Source organism: Melospiza georgiana, chromosome 11, assembly GCF_028018845.1.
Source record: "Melospiza georgiana isolate bMelGeo1 chromosome 11, bMelGeo1.pri, whole genome shotgun sequence".
Taxonomy (NCBI): domain Eukaryota; kingdom Metazoa; phylum Chordata; class Aves; order Passeriformes; family Passerellidae; genus Melospiza; species Melospiza georgiana.
The window spans coordinates 5,337,135-5,359,274 of record NC_080440.1 but is presented as its reverse complement, the minus strand read 5'-3'; the positions used below and the strand labels follow the sequence as shown (position 1 = coordinate 5,359,274).

Below are 22,140 nucleotides of genomic sequence, written 5' to 3'. Positions count from 1 at the left end.
TATATTCAGGTCACTTTTAGTCACAGCATCGTTGATTTGGAGATACAAAAAAAACCCACCCTTAATTCTTCCGTAAATATATTCTGCTTGGGAAAATGCCTGTATGAAGCACACCAGGGAACAGGAGTGCAAGCAGCCCACATCACCTTGCCCTTTGTTTGGATTGTCAGTTTTTCCTTTTGATCTTTCTTTGCAGTTGAGGAACCAAAAATTGATTTTCCCAGCTGAACGAGGGTAGAAAAAGGACAATGTTTTATTTAAGATCCTTCTTGCCTGCACATAAGCCTATTTCTTTCTTTATATACAAAAGAAACTGTCTTTTTGTTCTTGTAAAAAAATATTTCCAAGTGAGGAACGGTCTCAGCATACTGACTTTGGGTTCATAACAAAAAAGGGGGGAAGGTGTTAAAAAACCCAAATACTGGCCTCCTGCAGAGAAGCCCACACATCCCAGGATCCTTCCAGAGGCACAGAAGCTTCAGGGAAGCAGGTCACACTTGTTAGGTGTCTGCAGAAACCTAAGCCATGAGCAATGTTACACTCAAAACCTTGTTTACAGGCAAAGAGAAAGCACAATTTACATATTTAGACACATAGAAAGCCAAGAATATATTGTAAATATACCCATGATCTCAACAATGTAGTTGCTTTTTTTTTAAATTCCAGATTTACTTGTTACAGAACAGGAATAAATGCTTATATGCAGGGGAAAAAGTCTATAATAGAGCAGTTTAAATTGTTACACAACTATTTCCTAATTGATACCTCTTTTCCTGGGGTTATGCTCACCCTTCCACTGAACTTCTGGGTCTGTGGAGAGTTTCATTCTGGTCTAGGGCTGTTCTTCGCTGGAGTTCTTTGTTAGGAGGAATAGGATATTTTTGATGGCTCCTTCTTCCTCACTCTTTTAAAATAAGCTCTTTCTTCCCACTGAGTTTACTGTATACAGTGAGTAGTAGGGACATTAGATAGCAGAGACACATTTTAACCCACTGTGAGACCAAAATTATTGAATTTACTAATTAATTTCTTTGATTGCTGTCACAACTTGTATTACAGAATAATGTGTTGATATTGGCAGAAACCAACATTCCCTAACGCCAGGTGTTATTGGTACTCCTGGACCACAAATTTCCTGAGTTATCTGCACAAATTCTTCTAAAGTCCTTGAAGAAATCTGAGCTTACAAACTGCTGACCTGCTCTTGAACCTCCCAGGAAAGCTGAGGACACACAAATGCCCACAGAGAAGCACAAGAAGCTCCTGCCAATTCCAGGTTTCCCAGTGCTTCCCTTGACTCCTCCAGTCTTTTTAATCTCTTTTTTCCCGTGCACTTGGGAAGGCTCACACAGCTTTGTCCAAGTGTTTCATTTGAATAAATTCAGCACCTGACTTGTCACAGAGAGCAGTTCAGAGCAGTTTTCTGGACAGCACAGCAAATTCTGTGTAATTATCACCCAATGGGCTGCACTGAGGCCAACCACTGCTAAGCTGAAACCCAAGGAATGAAATCTCTGATTCTCCTTCAGATGTATGATCAGCTTTTAGAGTTTGGAAAGAACAGGGAGGGTACATAAGACAATCAAATTCTAGTATTCAACAGGGCACTCTGCAGTTAGTTAAAGACATAGAGCAGTACATACATTCAATTACTGATAGCACTGTCCTGATTAATTAGAAGCCTCCATGCCTTTGTCACAACCCAGCCCTTTCCCAGTCCTTTGAGGGAATACAAACATGCTACCCCCCCAGTTCTGACAGCTTGGCATTTGAAACTCAAGCTCCAATCACCACCTCAGCAGCAAAGATACAGCTATACATTAAATTTCATGTTTTACATGTTTCATAACATTAAATTAGCCTAGAAAAATGAATATAAAAGCAAGAGAGAGCTTTTGGTTTGGCAATCAGCATTTGCAGGAAAGGATGTATCTCAACGTGATGTGGAAACCAGCAAAGCTGTTTCATTTAGGCTTCCTGCAAGTTGAGCTCTGTGGGGATTTTGAAGGCAGATATTATGCTTGGAAATTGAACTCTAGATATTTTAATGAAATTGCACAGTCTAAACACCACAATGAGTGAGCAATCATATCCAAGAGTGGAATTGGGAGCTTTCCCAATTACTCACATATAAACGGAACTTTTCTGGGTAAAAAATGTAGAATTGGAATTAAACATCAGGTTTGTTTCCAAAGAAAGAGAATGTGCAGCTGATTTAAGTGCCTTGAACCCGTGTTGAACCTACAAAGGGGCTGACACAGCAGGTGAGTGAGTACATCTCAAATGGTCACACTCTCCATGCACGGTGCTCTTCAGCACCTTCTCAGCCCCAGACAAGCAGGACCATGGATCAAATGTGTGTCAAACCTGTCAGCAGCAGATGTGACCACATCTGTACAGCAGCTCTATAACCCTGGGCAGCTGAGTGTGTGGGATCAGCCAGTCTGCCATTTAAATGACAGGGATGTGACCTAAGCACCGTCCCAATGGCCCCTCCTACGAATCCTCAAAAACAGATGCTCTCTGTCATCCTGACAACTGGTTAATATTTCATTAACTCAAGGTCAGCAAGCTGCTTTGGCACATCACAAAGCCCACTTCTCAGCTTCTGCAGAGTCATGGAATCGTGTCTGCCTGGTTTACAAATCACATGAGGTAACAGCTGAAAATAAACCTACAGGAGATTACTCCTCCTCTCTGTGCTGCTGAAAAAGAGCTCCAGATTTTACTGAAGCATCAGATATACAATAGGGCAACCTTTATTTAAAGGCAACATCTTTGCATGATGTTTTGTTTATGCTTCTGTCATTTCTTACCTTCCAACCTTCTCACTCCAAAATTAAGCCCAGAATTGGTATCTAAGTCAGTATAAATCACATTTGTATAAACTGTGGTCACAGCTTACTCTCAGAAAGCCTCTTGAAGTACAGCTTAATAGTATGCAAAAGAAGAAGGTTCCAAATAGCTAAAACAATTCATAGAGACAAAAGAAAATATAGTTATCATGCCCTACCTGCTGTTAACTGCACTAACTGCATCCCTTCTGCACAACTGAAAATTCTGACATTGAGCCATCTTCAGTGATATGCAACTCGTGTTCAATTACCCCTGAACCCTGGCCCTTAAAAGTTTCTCTTTAATATTTCACTTGACTGGCTTATTTTGTTTCCTCAGCAGCAGAGAGATTTCTGAAGGAATGCTTACTCCAGTCTGTGGATGTCCAGACCTCTCACTATTTACAGGACTCTGAACATCAGAAACTCAACGTAAAACTCAGCCATAAATCAGAACCCATAAATCAAAATTGTGAAAATGGTCACAAAGCTTCATAAGCCCAACAACTCAGGAGTCTCATCTTGTAAACCAACAACATAAAGTATGAAAATGCATGAAATTTTTTCATTTTAAAATGATCAAATAACTTTTCCATAGAAACATCTTTAAGCACCTAACTTAGCTTCTCATGGATAAAAAAACCCCAACTAAATAAATACTGTCTGTATATGCACTTCATATAGGAATGTGACTCAGAAGATAAAATAAGCAAGTTATTTATAGTATAAATTAATCATCATATTTAAATGGCAAATTATTTCATGGCATGAGACATAAGCCTGTATTTAATTGGGGGGGGGAAGATTGCATAAGAATAGCTTTTCCTAAGATAGTCAAATTTGCAGCAATCAGTCTCAAGTCTCTCTTGTTCCACTTTTCTTCCAAAATACCCAAGCAAAACCTGTATTATACTGAAGGGAAGATGTAGAAAAGTAAAGAAAATCTAGCACACTGACCATCTAATGAGCTAAACCCAAAACTAGGGTACAGGAATTATCTGTGGGAACAAGAACAAGAGGGGGTGCTGGGCATGCAGACATGGCATCAGCACTTTCATGAATGATCTGCAGTGGGGACAAAGCACAACACACCAAGATCAGAAAAGCTACTGCTAAACTGTGCAGGTGAATAACTGGAGGAATAGAGGGGTCAAAGACTTGGCAGGAGGAGAGGGAAGTGCAGTGCAGCAGAGGTGAACCTTCCCAGTGACTTTATATCGTTAACTGTTTATACAGCAAACTCTTCTTGGTTGCCTTTCTCTTCTCTTTCTCCAGGGCTGTTCTTAAGTATTTAGAACAATAGATAAATTTAAAGATTTATAGCCTGAAGTTTAGCCATATTCATCTTACTCAGGTGAGCAGTCCAACTAAGCCCAGGGGAGGTGCAAGAAAAATGTTCCCCTTCATAATGATGCACAGAACAAAAGCTGACTTTAACTGTAGGACCAGGGAGAGTGTGCCACACAGAGGTAAAATTGTCAACTTCAGATTTTTCTTAATAAAACAAAAAATCACTTAAAATAAGAGCATAGCTAACTTCTGGAACTACCCTGAACATGATTCTGACTAAATATTTTTTTGTGGTGACATTCTCAAGGGTTAGAGCATCATTTAAAATATACTGTGATGCAGAGAGTCAGATAATATCTCCCAGCTGAATCCAGCAGGGTTACAAAGGCACATTTTGTATTCATAAATGTGTTGAAATATTTTACTTTTCTTGAACCGCAAATATTTGAAGAAATGTAGATAAACATATTTTAAATTCACAGCACTTTCTCAAATATGAAGTAGCAGATTAACAAAATGTCAGAACATCCTTAGCTTCAAAAACTGCTCTACCATTTTAGGTAGAGATTATCTACCAAAAAAAAAAAAATAATCACACCCTCTTATGATCATACTTCTCAACTGCTGATATATTCAACTTGTAAATTACTCCCATCTTTAAAGATAAAACAAGCTCTTGCAAGGCATCCTAACCTTTGCAAAATACCAGTTAATATTACCTCATTGACTGGAAGAGGCTGAGGAGGAAACAGGGGATGGGAATCATGGTATGGGGGCTGGATGCTGGGTGTTCTCTGAGCTTCACAAGAGTTGAAACATCAGTTGTGAGAGATTCCTGGCTTGGTTCCAAGCCATGTGCTTTTATAGCAAATGCACAAGTTAATATCCTTACTTGTCAATCCAGCTCATCCTAAACCACCACCTGCTGCATAAAGACAAAATGTGTGATAAATTTAACAGAAACAATTGACAAATTAAAAAAAAATTAAAAAGCAACATTCCCAAATAAATTACATATAAAAAGTAGATAACCAGCAACAGTGTCTTCCTGCTGTACCCTGTGTCACCTGGGGCACACTACAGGAGATCAGGAAAATCATGACAATATCAATCATAAACTATCCTGATTTAGGGCTGCCATCATTCCTTCTTAGATTTTATTCAACATGATTGTGCTACTTGTCCTTCTACCGAGAAGTTTAAATGAAAAACAGGCATGAGCATCAATTTTGTATTTGAGAGCCCTATACACGGGATTATCCACTGAGACTGATCACATAGAAGATGCAGCAGCACACCACAGAGTAACAAACAAGGAAAAAAAGAAAGAAAACAAGAGAAGAATGAAACTTGTTTTCAGTAATCAGGCCCTGAACATTTAGAAGTTGATGGGCACCTAGAGAGTCTAGAAGAAGTGATTTCTCTCCTTTACACAGCTGCTAGTACTACAGAGAAAATATTTTTGTTTAGTATTTCATACCTTATACATAAAGTGTGTCTAATGGTTCTGATTTTATGCATAAAAAAATGAAAATTTCATGCAGCTGCTTCTCAATTACGCATCTGGTTATTGTTCTGCAGCTGCAAAACTACCTTGAAGAACCATAAAATATGGTGTGACAAGAGTGGAATAAATACCAGCAGTCATCTTGTACCCTCCTTGTAAAACTTCGCATTTTTCACCACATGATAAAATTCCTGAATCAAGAACTATAACTTCTGTTGTCTCCTTCTTTTATGAACAAAAATCCAGTAGTGTACTTAACACAACTGAAATTTCCCAAAGCCCACGCTCTGTGGCACACAGTATGTTTTGAATTCAGTACCCCATTTCTAGAATATTTTTGACTTTGTGTTTTACTTTCAAGCAGCTATTTTGGTAATTTGATCAGAAATCCAACACAGAGAACAATAAGTCAGCTCAACATTAGTGTCAAACATCTGAAATGAGATTTTGATTTGTTAGCCCCCAAGCCATTACTCATATTACTATAAATCTATTGAATATGAAGACATTTGGTGACAAAGAATGGTTATAAAATATCCACCTAATGTAAGCAGTCTCAAGCTTGCATTTACTGACTCACACTCAGCATGTAATTCTCTAACGAAGGGAATAGATAAGAAAAACAAAACAATTTGTTTTTCATAACAAAATAACATTTCAAAATAAGTATTTCTGTAATTCCTCTGGAGGCAGAGGGTCTTGCAAAGTATGTTCATTTCTAAAATATTAAAAAAGCCACAATTTTTAAGTTAACTTGAAACAAAAAGGTTCAGCTTGAAACAAAACAATACCCAGTGGTGAGCTTCGATAAAATCTGTTATTAACTTTCTTTGGAAAAGAATAAAACTCAAGTTAGAGAAGCTAGAAGTTTCTTTACCTGTTTTTTCTGGCACACAGGATGCAACACATGTGGCCATTACCAACAAATGCATGTGTGGTTCCACAGCTGCCTGGATTCCACAGAAAACACAGAGGTGCCAAGGCTTTATGTGGAAAAGATTGGTAGAATGAGAGAAGCAGGAAGGCAAAGGCAGAGAGCCCTCCCAGGGTGTGCCAAAGATGCTGCACTGCTTAAACACTGCTGCACATAAAAGTTTTCCAATTCTCTGCCACCTCTGTGAATCAGTGTCTCAGCATGAGGCACAAAGGGAGGAGGGAAGCACAGGCAGGATTACAAGATTCAAACCCAACCAACCCATACAAATACAGAGGAGAAAACAGCAGAACTTCAGGGCTCCTGTCCAGGGGAAAGGTCCTGCAGCAGCAACATTCACTGAGTGTGAAACCCTCAAAGGAAATCTTCATGCCACCTTGACTGTGCCTTGTGCAGTTCAGCTTCCAAGGCAGATTAAGCTAAAGCCCCAAGAAGCAATGTGTGATGAAATGAAGAATGTGCATAAAAATAACTACAATGCAGATGTGCTTTATTCCTGCTTTGTTCTGCAGCTGTATCACAGCAAATTCCCCAGGACCTTCTAACAAACTCCCTAGCACAGCACATTTGGTGAACAAAACCCTGTAACACCTTTCCTGGCTCCTCTGATTTTCCAGGACTGATCTTTTTCATCCAGTAGATGAGGTAAATAAATTGGGTCACTGACATATTGATTACCAAGCCTCCTACAAAGGATTACTTTAACTGCAGCAAACAACATGTTGCCTTCATAATTTTTACTCTACCTAATTATTTTCATCATTTTCAGACACAAATGAGAATATTAAAGCTGTTTGCACAACACTGACACTTGGGATTTTTTCCAAAAATCAAATCATTGCAACATAGACAAATGTAGGAAACAAACTATCATTTGCAATATTATTTGATATTATTTAAATATCATATAAACAATGGTTAGCAATCAGTATTTGTCTTCTGATCATACACAGAAAAATTACCTTCTGTGATTGCCAAGCAAATGTGGGTCTGAGCAAAGCACTTCAGCAAGAAAAAAACCAGTATGCACACAAATGGCTTTTAGCAGCACACAACTGCTAAATATGTGCTCTAACGATGCTAAATAGGGTAACAAGTGACTGTTTAGCACAAAAAAAGAAAAAAAAAATAGGAAGAGGATTTTCCCAATCAGAACTCATAAAGTGGGAGAAGGGCTAAGAAGAAAAGAGCAAATGAGCACAGGGAGGAGAAGGCTCTGAGAAACAACAGGGAACTGAACAAGGGACAGAAAGAGAGTAAAACCACAGACACTGACAAATTTTGTGGATTTTTGAATTAATGCATTCAAGGGATGCCTATGAATGCTGCAAATAATGGAGCATTAACAGGTATTTTCTATCTTTGAGAAGTGGCTTGGAAAGTGCAGATTCGCTCCAATTTTAGATTTCATTCCTCTGACAAGGCAAAATCCATTAAGTGGAACAAAGAAATATTCATGTTCAGTAACACTGAACATGGTCCAAGGCAGCTCATCCACCACCAGTTTTCTATTAAATTTAAAAGATTGTTTTCTAAATACTTACCCATGTGAGAATAGGATCATATTAGTCAATAACTTACAGCGTTATTTTGCCTGAAAAGAGCAGTTTCAGAAAGCTATAATTTAAGTCTAAGGAACTTTAATAAAAGCTGTCAGAGAAAATAAGAGGACTTGTGGGAGAGCTGTTCCTCACCAGCAAGCAAAGTTCTGTGCACAGTTCCCTGGAATGCTATTGCAGCAACACATGACTTTTTCAACATATGCAGAAAAGGATTACCTGAGTGGCTTCAAAAAATAAGTAGTTATAACATGAGGGTTTTTGAGAAATAACTCATTATGCCCAGGTGAAAAATTGTTACTTCACAGTGAAGCATAGAATGGAAATAAATATGAAAATCATAGAAATGCTGAAAGAAGCAATTCTGCTACCTATCCTGATGGACAGAAACAGAGAGGAAATTAAATCACATAAGCAACTCCATGATGACAGTAAAAAAAGATCAGCTAAGTAGCCAAGTTTCTCAAATAAAATTTTATATAGGGGCCACTCTGTCCAGGATACTCATAGAAAAGCTCTTCCTGGTATAACAAAAAAGGACTTGAAATCACATTTCAAATATCCTCAGAAACATCAGGTTCAAGGATGTTTTTAATTTTCCCAGCATAAAAGCTTAAATTAAATGCAGACAGCATTATCACCAACAAATTGTTCATGATCTACACAAAAAGGACAACACCAGCCTAAAGGTCAATTTTTGATCCCTTCTAATCGTAAATTGCTTTCAAGTGGTTTTCACAACTAGTACTGGAGAGGTGAATTTTCAGATAAGAGATCTAAAACAGCATCTAAAAAATGCAGCCTTCCCTTTAAATTAAAAAGCCATGGAGAGAAAAAACTTCAGCAGCTGACATAGGAAGGAGACTGGTGCTCACATGACCAAGAACTCTTTCAATATTCTAAAAAATGGTGAATAATAGGTGACAGGTAAATGACCTCATGAAAAGATGCTTCAATAAACCTTTTCTGTTCTTTATAAAATACATGTTTACCTCTCCAGCCTGATAGAAAAAGCATACCTTCAGTCCAAAGCTGAATTTTATGAGTTCCCTCATGCATAAGCAATAGAAACAGCACATGCAGAGGCTATATTTTGTTTTATTATTTTTTTAAGAAGAGTGAATAAAAACCTTGCTCTCAATTGAACTGCATTTCTCTGTGATAGAGTGTGAACACTGCACCTGATTGATTCCTAAATGTAATGAAACACTCTAAGTGGCAACAGGCAGCATTCTATTGCTTTTGTTAAAATTCAGAAAAAGAAACACGTGCCAAGTTCCTGGCATCGATTTAGGACTGTCAGCAGTGCCAGCCACCTCCGTGCTCTCCACTGACTCAAAGAGCCAAATGACAGCGCACAGCAGCCCCCTCCAGCAGAATTACAGCCCCTCTCAGCCCTGCCCACCTCCTGCCTGCAAATGATGAGTCCCTTAATAACTTCTCCATCAGGCAGAGCACAAAGAGCAGAACACGAGACTCAAGGGTTTGTGCTGGAGGAGCCCAGAGCAAACGATGCCCTGAAATGATGCACAGGGCACAGATTTTCCTTTCACAAATGATGCACAGCGCAGGCAGTGGCAATGCACACACAGCCCATATAAGGATTATTTCCTTAGGTATTGGTGCTACAGTACAAGGAAAAGAAAGAGCAAGTAAGGAAATGCCTTCTCTGGTAAACAAGCCCTAAATTAAGTGAAAATTAGATCAGAAGACTTGTGGGTTAACATAAAAACAGCCACGTGAGCTTATACTTCAGACAAAAACTTGGCTCCCAAGTATTTTTTTTTTTCTATTAAATAGTTGCACTGGAATTGTAAGTACTTGTTTACAAATTAAGTTTCTTCAGAGAGCAGATCAAGCAACACCATACTGTGCAGCAAACAGGACAACATCTTTCCTTCCACTCCTGAAAAACAAGGAATTTTAACTCAAACCAGAAAGCTATTGTGACTGAATTTCATGGCACTCTGTAAATATTGCCTTCTCTACAAAAGTTACACTGGGAAGTTGCTTAGCATAGAGAAGGCAATAAATTCCTTGGGGCTTAATTCTGTATTGTGTACAACTTCTTTTGAAGTCAATATTAGTGATGTCATGTTAATTTTTCTTACATCTGCCATTCTTATCTTAGAAGGGGAAAAAAAATCCTTAAGTTCCATTAAAAATTCCTTGCAGACTGTCTTTTGTGCAGTTGGTAAGTTTTGAAAGTATCTGAGAAAAATTAACATTCAGCGTATATATTAATAAAAATAGAGTGAAACAGAGGAAATGAGCAGAGTGTAACAAAACTGCTGATACTGGATAAAGGCAAACCCTTTCAAGAAGACATGCATTAACACCTTCCTGACAAGTGAAGACAGCAGCAAAAAATCATCTCATCTCTTTCCATTGCATCAACAGGAAATCCAACAATAGAAAAGCTGCTGAGCACAGGCCCTGCAGCAGTAAAGACAGCTCTGTCAAGCACAAAACAGTTGGTGAAATTGTGAAATTAAATTGTGAATTCCAGACTTTATGCAGATTTCCATGCCAGAAATTCCTATCCCCTTACCTGTACCCCTTTATCACACACACAGACCCATATGAGTGATGTAATGCTGTAAGATTTAAAAGGAAAATTCTTGTTTTCTGTATTTCTTGCATTCCTGAGAGCTATAGAACGAATTTCCTTTCACAAGAAAAATACTGAACCTTTGACTTTCAAGTTTTGAGAACTTTGTGCTATCTTTAAAATATGCTGACAAGCACCTTTTCTTGTTTGAAGAAGCCAAAGTGAAGGATAGCTGCAACGTGGCACACAGCACCTGAAACATGAGATTTTTGAGCAGGACTTGGCAGGGGAGGTTGGCCTCTCTCCATATTTTACTGCAGAATGCCAGTCTATCAACAACATCCCCAAACTACCTTCACTGGTTATTTTATTTCATAACATTTCATGCCTCCTGTAGGCTGAATTTTCCTGTTTTCCCATATCTTTTCACTTTGTGTGGCTGCATATTCAGTTGCAAATTGTGCAGAAAACCCTGAGTGACAGAGCCAATATTAATCTGAGGGATCACAAAGAACATAAACCTGGCAAAATTTTGGAACAACAATGACCACAGCAGCAAAACTGATGTTCTTGATTCTTAGTTTTCAAAGTGCATGTTAGAAGTACAAGGACAGCACAGCACCAGAATGATAAGGAGGATGTTGTTAATTATTAAGTGGATCAATGGAGTGTCAGTCATTCCAACATGAAATAGATTCCACACCATAAACCACAATTCTTTCATGCTCAGTAGCGCACCATGGCTGAATGCAACTACATCAAATGAAGAAAGGCATCACTTTCTGAAGTGCTAACAAGCCCACACAATTAAAATAAAATTTACCTGATAAAGTTGCATGAGCAAACGTTTTTTAGTTCTGGATTTTATTTTGCTTATTTAAACATTGTTTGTTTGTTTTTAACAGACAGATATTTCTGTGATTTGCAAAGCAAGCAAGCTACAGAGGTTATTTAAAATAAACCCAGCATCATAAAACAGAGGAGGTTCACTGCCTTTAATGGAGTAATTTATATCTCCAAATAGTCAGAGAGATCAAGAACAGCAATAGTTATTGGACAGGCCAATCCATTTATGAGTTCAATCACGAAGAGGAGAGTTTAAGTGCTGTAGGACTGGTGATAAACCTGCCACAGCTTCAGTTAGCATTCCTTGATTTCCTCAGATATCCAGACATGAGGAAACACTCCAATTTCATGTGCTTTGCTTTATGTCCCACTTTACCATTTTGTACTGCTAAATGCCCATAACACTTGCATTTCATTTTTTGTTCCGGATATATTTTCAAATATACTGATTGTCATAAGAAGGTTTTGATCACTGAAAAATGTATCACCTTAATGAAGTTCTAGAGATTGAACAAGCCATTATGCTAATGCTACTCAGCTACTTGAGCTCTGATGAGATCTTGGATATGAGTAAGTTGTGTTAATTTACCTTCCAGTGTGCAAAATTGAAATGCATTTAACTAAGTGGCCTGTGCATTATGTAAAGCATAAACCAAAAAACCTTCCTGTTACTACACAATTAGACTACAATAATGTCTGGCCTCTGGCATTTTGATATTTGATATATTAACAAAAGCTGAATGAAAAGAGGAAAACTGTGCAACTTTAAAAAATAGAAAAATTATTTCACTTAGAACAGATTGACAAAGTACTTTAACACTTTATTTTGAGAGAGAAAAGCTATTACAGAAATTCATTTCTGACCCACATTATGATCTTTTGTTCATCACATCATAATGAAGATGTTGTCAGAGAAACAAAACAAAGCTCCAGAAGCAGGGTCTTGTCTTCAAGCCACTGTCACGTCCTTTTGTGATGGTAACTCTACTCACCTTTTCTATTTCTTCATTTGGACACACACATTTACAAATATCTAAGTATCTTGTAAAATGGAGAGGCCACAACCTTTTCCTTCCTTTGCTTTTTAATAAAGCAAATTTTTGTTTGAAAACAGCTTGTTACACAAGTTCATTTATTTCAGATCCTTAAGTTATATCAAGTATTTCCTCCCACAACTCTTCATGACATTCTGAATTATAACAATGTTAATTAAAGAATTCACTTTACATGCTGCATGCAAAAAATTTGAGAAATAAAGTTCTAAGTACTGCCACTAAAAACTTGTTCATATATAAAATTGAGCATATACTTATGGTCTGGATGAAATATCAAAGCTTTCCAGTAAGCATGAATTTAAAGACTGCTTAAACTTATTAGGAAACAATTTATTTTCCAGATTGCTACCCAGTGAAGCAGAGTTCTCCCATTATCAGTCAACTTACTCAGTCTCTGAGCAGCCTCCAGGGCACCATTTGCAGAATCAGCTACAAAGAATCTCTGAACTGTAACCCCATGGTCTGCCATTATTTTTTTGCTTTGGTACTCTTGCAGGTTGAGCCATCGTCTGGGGGTTAATTGAACAGCCTAGAAACAACAAGAGGGGAAAATAACATAATGCTCATTAAGAAGAGTTCATGAGACAGCCCACTGAGCTCCTCCACCTTATGGTTATCTCAAACCAGCAGTTAAACAACACCCAGAGAAAAGGTAAGATACTTATTGATTTACCTAAGTGCCTTTTCTCAACATTTGTGCATCCCAAGTGCTCTGAAACCTATAGATATTTTTTAAAAGCTACACAAGGCTCACTTGGCCAGACAAAATGTCTTGCATTTAATATCAAGGCAAATTTGGCTTGAACTCCAAAGTCTATTTATGTTTCAATGTTTTCCTCTGCTATAAAAGTAGTAACAGACTCTTACATTAAAACAAATTCAGTTTCATGTTAAATATCCTTATTATACAACATTTCACCTAATCCTTCCCTATAAAATGATTTCCACTGATTCTGTGCATTTGTTGAAGCATATCTGAGAAGAAAAGCAAGTGACATGGTATAAGCATTATTCTGTAAGAAACTATATACTAATACATTTATTTTCAGTGGTCTGCTATCTCTGGTTTGTTCACTGTGCTTCTAAGCAGCAGGACACCAGCACAGCCACATCAGCCATGCCAGGCCAACAACAGCTGGTTATAATAATTAGAATAATGAGAATAATTAGAATAATTCCCTCCTCGTTCCCAACATGCCAGTTTAGATGCCCCTGTGGGAATATAAACACATCTACACCCCATGGGTACAAAGAACTTACACACACAAAGACATCACTCTTGCTTGTCCTGGCAGGAAACCTTGAGACACTACAGAAGTCAGAGGATCTTTACTGAATGGTTTTGAGAAAGGACACATTCTCCACACAGGATTAATTGATTCACACAAAAGCAATAATTAAGGAGCTGGAGCTGACTCCTGGCAATGGTATAACGGCAAAGGTGGAGCTGGCTCCTGGCAATGGTATAATTGCATTTTGTGCCAGCCAAAGATGCTTTTCCCACATGGAGAGACAAAGTGCTGTCCCCTTGGCAGCCAGCCAGAATCAGTTCTTGGTTTCTCCTGAAGTAAGGAACACAGCATGCAAGCCAGGGCTACGTATTTAGAAATGTTGGACAAAGAGGATTATTTACTATACTTTCATCTCTAACAGCATGATAAAAAATTTATCAACCTAATGCAACTTTATACTGAAAAGAAAACCTCTCTGTGCTAAAGTCTTTCAGTAACACACCCTCTCACAACACTCAAGGTTTACAGGCTGAGTTGTCTCAAAAGCAAACTCCCATCTGTTCTATTCTCTTTGAAACACAGCACAAAAGATTGATGCATAAAGAAAACACAAACCCATCTTTTACAGTATATAACTGCATGTTTTCTGTAAAAGTGACTCCCACTGAACTTAAACAGTTACAAATAGCTCAGGATGACATTTTAAATCCTTTTATGCATAACCTGATTAACATATTTTAGAGGAACAAAATGGCATTGTCAGTTTGCTCTATGGCTATCTCTAATTCTACACATCATACAGACACCTCACATGATTTATATTCCTCCATGCTATTCATGGATGATATGTTATTACAGTTATGCAATACTTCAAAGGTAGGGTCAAAATTTAAAGTCCCTTTCATAATTGTTGACATTTAATTTGTTTCCCTATTATAAATTCTCTTCTAGGTTCTAACAATTATCACTTCAGGATCATTCCCACAAAGGGATTAACACTAGGGGCCAGGAGGGACCCTTTTAATTTATCTAAAAAATTCTACAGGTCAGTAATACTGCTGATAAAATTTTGGTCACTGGTTTTATAATTTAGACCAAGTCTTCAAAACAGCTTTTATTCGTAACTTAGAAAAATAAACCAGTTTCACATATAAGTATTACTAAGCTGATCTAAATCAAATAAATAAGAAGGAAAATATAAAAAAATTCCTTCTGGGAAAGATTTTTGTGGCTGTTGCTTGATGGGAACTGTAGCGACCTCTGCTCCCAAACACCCTCTCAGCATCTCATAGGTGCTTTTGGGATCCAACAGCTTTAAAACTCAAAATACAACTCAAAATGTCCCACAGAGATATTCCACTGATGAGATGCTAAAAATCTTACTACACATGCATGAAGTGCAGACATACATAAGCACAGGTACACATCTTCTCTTACAAAAATTGGACAATTAAGATATTACGAAATATTTCTTTCCTAAATTATGAACCAGACCACAGTAAGGACAGAGAAAGGAAATAAAAGAATAATTCCTCTGAAAAGGGTCAAAGCAGTCCTAAGGGTGATGAGACAAAGGTCTGCTCAACAACTGCTGGCACAGAAAAACAAAGCCTACAAACTCCAGCTCAGTGAGCACACTCCCTGCTATATTACAGAATTCTAAGAGGGACCATCTTACTGAGTGCCAACTGAGGACTTTCAATCAAGTCTTTGCACAAAAGACAAACTCCTGGTTGTGAATGAACTGCTTGATGAAATTAGTAAGTATCTAAAGTCTGTACCAGAAGCTCTGAAGAGCAAGGAACATGGAAAACTTGCTTTGAAGCACTTGCAGGATACCCACCACATGTCATGGGGACAGCAGGAAAACTAAAGCAGTTACAAGAGATGAAATAAAGCACAAGCTTTGAATCTGTAAAGGTGACTGCTCTTTCAAGACTATCTTGAAAAATCAAAACAGCTGTGGACATGCATTTTAGAGTGAAGACAAAAAAAAGTGACCAAGAAATCTCAGAAACATGAGATGCTGCTTTGAACTAATTTCCAGCCCAAGATGCTTTGGTTGCAATAAATCTGTACCTAAATTTATATAAGAACCTTGAACCCCCACCCTCCAAATACATTTATACCAAACATTCTCAAAAATCTCAGATGAGCTTCAAATGGCCTAAATTCTTGGGCATCATAAACTTTTATGCATTCTACAGATAAATCCACATGTGAGACTGATAGTAAGATGCTAATGCACAAAGGTACAGCCCCAAAACTCTTGAGAAAAACCTACAGAGGTTTGAGAGAAAGCTATTGCCCACAGACAGTCTCCTACAGGCAGCCTTAATCCAACCCTTCCCCTGAAAGTTGTTACAAGGAGACTTTAATCCAGCACACAATACAACTCTGCCATCACATCTTTGTTTTACTCATTTTCCTGTTTTACAGCTGTTCCATTGCTTGCAGCAGCAGCAAACAGCACTCTTAGATTCACCAGTTCAGTCCCAGCTCTCAGCAAAGACACACTAAAGAATTAGATGGTAAATGAGCATCAGAAAAATAATCTCAATGTGAAAAAGCGAATGGGGAGAGCAGCTGAAAGAGAACCTACAGCACAGGAAATCAGAGTCTAGCTTTAGTCATTTCTGTTAATTATTGATTCTCATTATCTTCTACTCCCATCTTATCCCTCTCAAATATTTTTATCCCCTCACACATTGGTCAGAACATATCAGAAAACACCAGAGATGTCTCAGATCTTTCCAGGAAGCTCTGTCCCAGCTGACACCCAGTGTTTTCCACAAGTTCAAGCTGTATCTGTGTTTCATCTCTCTCTTTATTGCAAGATTGGGCTGCAGTACAAGGAGAAATCCTGTCCCACCAGCTTGGGAAGAAGAGACTGGAAATTGTGTGTGGATTTTAGTAAACCCTGACTCCCTGTGTGACATCTCATCTTTCATCTTCATAAGATGACAGACAAAAAAACCAGAAAATTTTCCACTGGTGGCATTTCTCTGTTATCCTTTCATATGGGAACTTTGTGTCGTGTATTGATGTACACATTGAGGATGCAGAGTGGATCTTATCTTAGATTCAGATCTGCCTGGTAAATCAAAAGGTGTTGTTTATTTTCAAACCACAAATAACGTTTAAGGATAAATCAGTCTGTGAAACTAAGAAAACATTACTAGCAGCACACAGAAAATAAAATGTTGTTATTTAAAATAATAAAGCTTTCAAGAGGATTTAAATTCATCCTAATAAGATATTTCTTAAGATTAAATTTCTAATGAAAATGCTTATCAAAGAGATTAGTACATTTAAATAGAGCTCTTTTACAACTGATAACATTTCCTGAGAGCCTGACAATATCAAAAATCCCAAAACTCAAGTAAGTGGAACAAAAGGCCTCAACTGAGCAGTAACATGAAGTGAGATGAAGGCAGAATTATTTATTCAAGTACAACTTTCAAACCAGATTCTCCCCTGCTGGCTAGAATTATTTGGCATTTTCCAAAAGCACAAAATATTGCTTGGGTTTCACCTCTAACCTCCCTTCCCTTCTCAATCTCCAATATTTTTGTTATCAGTCAGAATTACACTAATGTAGACCAAAAGTATACAGAGTGAGGAGGACTTAGAAAATTACTATTACTAGGAATTGTGTATTTTGTTCTGAACAAGCTTTCTGTCCAAAGTTCCTTCTTTATATAAGCAGAGACCATATTTAGATCCACAGCACGATAAATGAGTGGCACACACATCAAGAAATCAAATATTTCTTTTTTTATCATCTTAACAAGGTCAGGTGTTGCAGAATTGTATCTGTGGTTTATTGACTACTGGTAGAAAAAAAATTGATTCTTCACATAACATGAATAACCTCTTATTTACCACCTTTTTGTTTGTTGGGTTTTTTTTTTTAATAACTTGCTAAAGGCTCTGCACAAATAATGTATTTGATTTGCATTATTTTTCCACTATTCCATTTGCCAATTCTTTAACTGTCACACAACAAGGAAAAAAATTGCATTGTTAAAAAAACCCAAAAACACCAAAAACCAAAAAAAAACCCACTAAAAACAAAACACCAAATTCCCCCCCAAAAACCTCCAAACAGATTTAGAAAACACTGCAACAGAGACTTCGTTGTTATATATGCAGCATTAACTGCTGTGATGTAAAACATCTTTCAGATGACCCTGGAGGTATCTTTTGAGTGCTTGCTTTTGGAAAAAGAAAACACACACACATAAAACCAGAAGAATCTGTTTTAACACATTCACCAAGAAGTTTGCAAGTTGCATGTTAACTACTTCAGCAAAACTCTGCTTGAAAAGAAATGTTAACAAATGTTCCATGTAAGCACCAAACAGAAGCAGCATCAGTAAATCCAAACTTCATCAGATTATGGCACTGATTATTTCTTACCTGAACCTCTATGCTCAGGATAAGGTTTTCTCATTCTTTGGCTTCCCTGGTAAAATATCCAAGGCAGACTTTTTAAAATGGAATAAACAGAATTGAAAGAATCACTTAAGTCTGTCCTTTAACAAGAATATGAAGAAGCTGTCAAAAGGAATAACTGAAAGGTCAAGTCTGACAAACAACTGAAGATTCAAATTATACCCTGTATTACAACAGAGGCCTCTTGGTCTTAAAAAAATCAAAATTTAAAAAATTTAGTGCCATTTCATGCCTAATTCCATGTAAAAACTACCTTGGCTAATCATCCACAACCAAATATTTCACTTTATCAAGTCCAGAGTTCATGTGTAGATCATTTCCCTAGAAAGCCCTAAATACAAATACTTATTTTCTCTTGGTAAGACTCTACTTTTATAAAATGCCAAACGCTTCTAGCTTGGGGAAGAGAATCCAGTGTTAATCAACACTATTAAAGAAAACAAAACCACCACTAAGCAAATTTCTAGGATAATTGAGCATCCCTTGACACACCTATATAATTTGAGCAGCTCTACTGTTTTCATTAGCATAGCTTAATGCATTTTATTGCATCACTGCTAAAAGGAAGACACACTCTAACATCCAACATTCCTTTTTCATTTACAGTATTAATGGAAGCCAGTATTAGCATTGCAAAGCAAAGATGGACTTTTAAAAGCACCTGGCAGGCAAGTTGGGCAAATAAATGCCCACTTCTTTCTTCTCCCTCTGTTGCTCCACAGAAGCCAAGGAGCTGTAACTGTGCTCATTGATCCTGTGCCAGCTCTAGCAACACAAATTAGCTCTGCATGAATGCAAATTATATGTCAAATATATAAAGTATCAGGTTTTGTAAACTTGGACTTTTTTGTAATGGTTATATTGGAAATACGTCAATTGGGAAGAAAAATAGTGGTGGTTTTGAGGAGGTGAGACGTATTCTGTATCTGAAATTAAAAGGAGATGTATTTAGTGTATGTGATCAAAAATAAATGTCTGTCACCAAAATAATCTATTTGCTTAGCCAACACATTCTACAGCATTCCAGTTTATTCAATTTGTGCACTCTGCCCTATAATGCAATTCCAAGCACATATGAAGGAAAGCAGATACACAAAGATGACAGTAATGAAAGAGCAGACCATTCATCAATGTGAGGCATAAACCTTTATTATATTTATTGACATACAGTCTCTGTAATTGACAAAGATGTAGAAGTTTCTCTCAAAAAGAAACCATCAGAAATAAACTAAACTGAATACCCTCATATAAACCACTGCAGATACAGACACATTTTATTAGGTCATGTATTTAAAATATACCACATAGGCCACTGAAAACAAACTAAAGCACTTATTTCAGTTTGCTGGCAGTGCCCACAAAATGAGTAAATTAACCCAAGAAGAAACAAAAATGTAGCAAAATGGCACCACATTAAACAGAAGTTTACGACAAATATAGTCATAGAATGCAAAAATATGCTCTGTAGGGAAAGCTTTGAAGAATATAAACTGGAAAGAGGTAAGGCTGATGGGCTTTAAGGGGTCCCACGAGGCACAGCACACATTCCCTTCAGAGATGGCCAACACTGCAAACCTGGGGGCACACTAGGGACAACAGGACAGAAAATGTCCTTCCCAACTAAAATGTCCTGCTGGCTGCCACAAACCAGCAATTTTCACCTTCCAACGCAGGAGCTAGCATCCAGGTCATGCTGTTTAAAAGCCACAGAGGAAAGAGTGTTCCATGCCCATCCCAAACTGCCTGCTTTGGCTGGGATGCCATATGGCAGCGAGGTTCCCTTGGTGCCAGCAGCTCCAGCAGCCTCATCCAACACTGAGATTATGACCAAAGCCTCACTCTAGACCTCTGTGATATATTTATGAGGGATAAAATTGGTTCTGTGAGCTAGTTTAGGAAGAAGTCTTAGATATTTCTCTGACAAAAAGAGTTTCCATACTTTTGTTCACAGCAGTCAGGAATTGCTTATTTTTTAGTCTGTATTAAAGCACCATAAGCAGACCAGGCCTTAAACAAGAGCATTTGGGTTTAAATATACAGGTACAGCTGAAGATCTTTTAACTTTCCATTACTTATTCCTAAAAATGGGAATTCATTTGAACTGATTAAAACCCACACACAAACTCCAGTTAACAGCTATAGGCCTTTGAGTTCCATATTTATTCCTGAAAATATAGCACACAAAATATCCTGAGCAGTAAAATACACAGAAAAAAAAAGAACCTATCACATTTCCCAGTTTTCTAAAGGCTAAGGCATTTTGATCAATAAACTGCAGGGTAATTTACTGTTTTAACCATATACTCACTTTTCAGAACAAGTGAGATCTGTCCATGCAACAAAGGTTTATGAAACCTAACTTCAAATAAAATAAAAAACACACACGAAGTTTGGCCCTACATTTTGTTTAGTAAATCTGGATTGCCTAGTGGATAATTGCTACTATTCCTAACATCTATGACTCTTTGAAACAAGATGTGTTAAATAACTAAATGGTTCTCTCCATATACTGACAAAATATAGAAAAAAGAAATGGGGGCTGTTCATAAAAGGAGCTCACAGTTACCGTAATTATTAGGATTGCTATTGGTAAATTGTTTAAAAAACTGGACTCAAACAGTTGAGAGGGCGGTCAAGAGCTTGGAAAGCATAAATTTTAAGAAGTCCAAGTTGAACAACTTCAGAGGAGTGAAACAAGCCACCACCTCTGCTCAGAAGCTCTCATTCCTGAAAATGAGACTGCACAGTGCAAACCAAGGGGAAGACAGTACCAAACTCCCTGCTCAAGAGCATTTCTCCTTCCAAAGCAATTACATTCACTGCAATTCACTGTCCAGAACAGCAACACTCCAGAAGAATTTCAGAAATCTAGTTTGAAACAATCACAGGATTGTTTTTATTACTGCATTAGGTGTTTGTGTCACCATTTAGTTCTAGACAACGCAATCAAAACAAGTGCTTATTTAAATCTTGCCCTCAATACTTTCCCACAGTTCAAGGACAAGCCAATTTCTCTTGTCACACATTGCAAGATTCTTTTTAAGAGGAGCTGCTAAAAAGCAGAGAGAGGAATCAGAGTGCATCATAGCAGAAAAATGGCGACAAACATGAAAGAAAGAAAGAGAAGAGCTTTGTTAAACTAGTAAAATGTCACTTTTAGGGAAGCAATCTATTTTAACTGAAAAGCTAAACAAGGCATATTTAGGGATCTCATCCTTTTTAGTTAAGAGAAACCACTTTTCTCCCATCACCCAGCAGCACTGATTATTTTAATAAAACCTAATAAAGCAAGGATTACCAACCACAGATTACCTACCTGTAGGTAACAAAGCACACTAAACCAACTGATGCCAGTTGACATCACTCATCTGTTGAAAAACAGGCAGTCACCAATTACTAACAGAACAATAATTTCTTTGTTTAATGAATATGCTAATTTACTGAGCTCTCATTAGACAGATACACAGGCAATATTGATGAGTTCCATAAGGCATTATAAAGTATGGCTGAATTATTTCAAAACAAATTAAAGCAGAAAATATTGTACACTGTTTAATGGAATGATAAAAGCCTGGTGGCAAGTGAATCCTCTGGGTGAGCCCTCTGAAAAAGGCCAAGTTAAAACCATGACTCATCATCTGTGGTTGGTGTGGTCCATGGAGAGCCTTCAACTGCCTGAAATGTACCTGAAGGCCCTTCAATAAATACAACAGTTTTTTATTCTCTCAATTTTGTCTGGTTTTAGGTAGTCCCAACAAGGCATCAGTAGCATTAGGTGTTTAGGTCCCTCAGCAGGGACACTGGAGAACTTTGCATTTCCACAAACCCATCTGCAGCACCTCTGTTACCAATAAATCCTAAGTAAAAGCTGGTT

The 22,140-nt window shown here is 37.6% G+C and overlaps 1 protein-coding gene across 1 annotated transcript in view; it reads right to left on the bottom strand.

Annotated features, from left to right (window-relative positions):
* SUCLG2 (succinate-CoA ligase GDP-forming subunit beta) overlaps positions 1 to 22,140 on the bottom strand; it is a 101,988-nt gene that overhangs the window by 68,837 nt on the left and 11,011 nt on the right. The window contains exon 2 of the mRNA XM_058032212.1: positions 12,964 to 13,105. Within this exon, the coding sequence (XP_057888195.1) occupies positions 12,964 to 13,105 (142 nt within the window). The remainder of the gene's footprint in view (positions 1 to 12,963; positions 13,106 to 22,140) is intronic.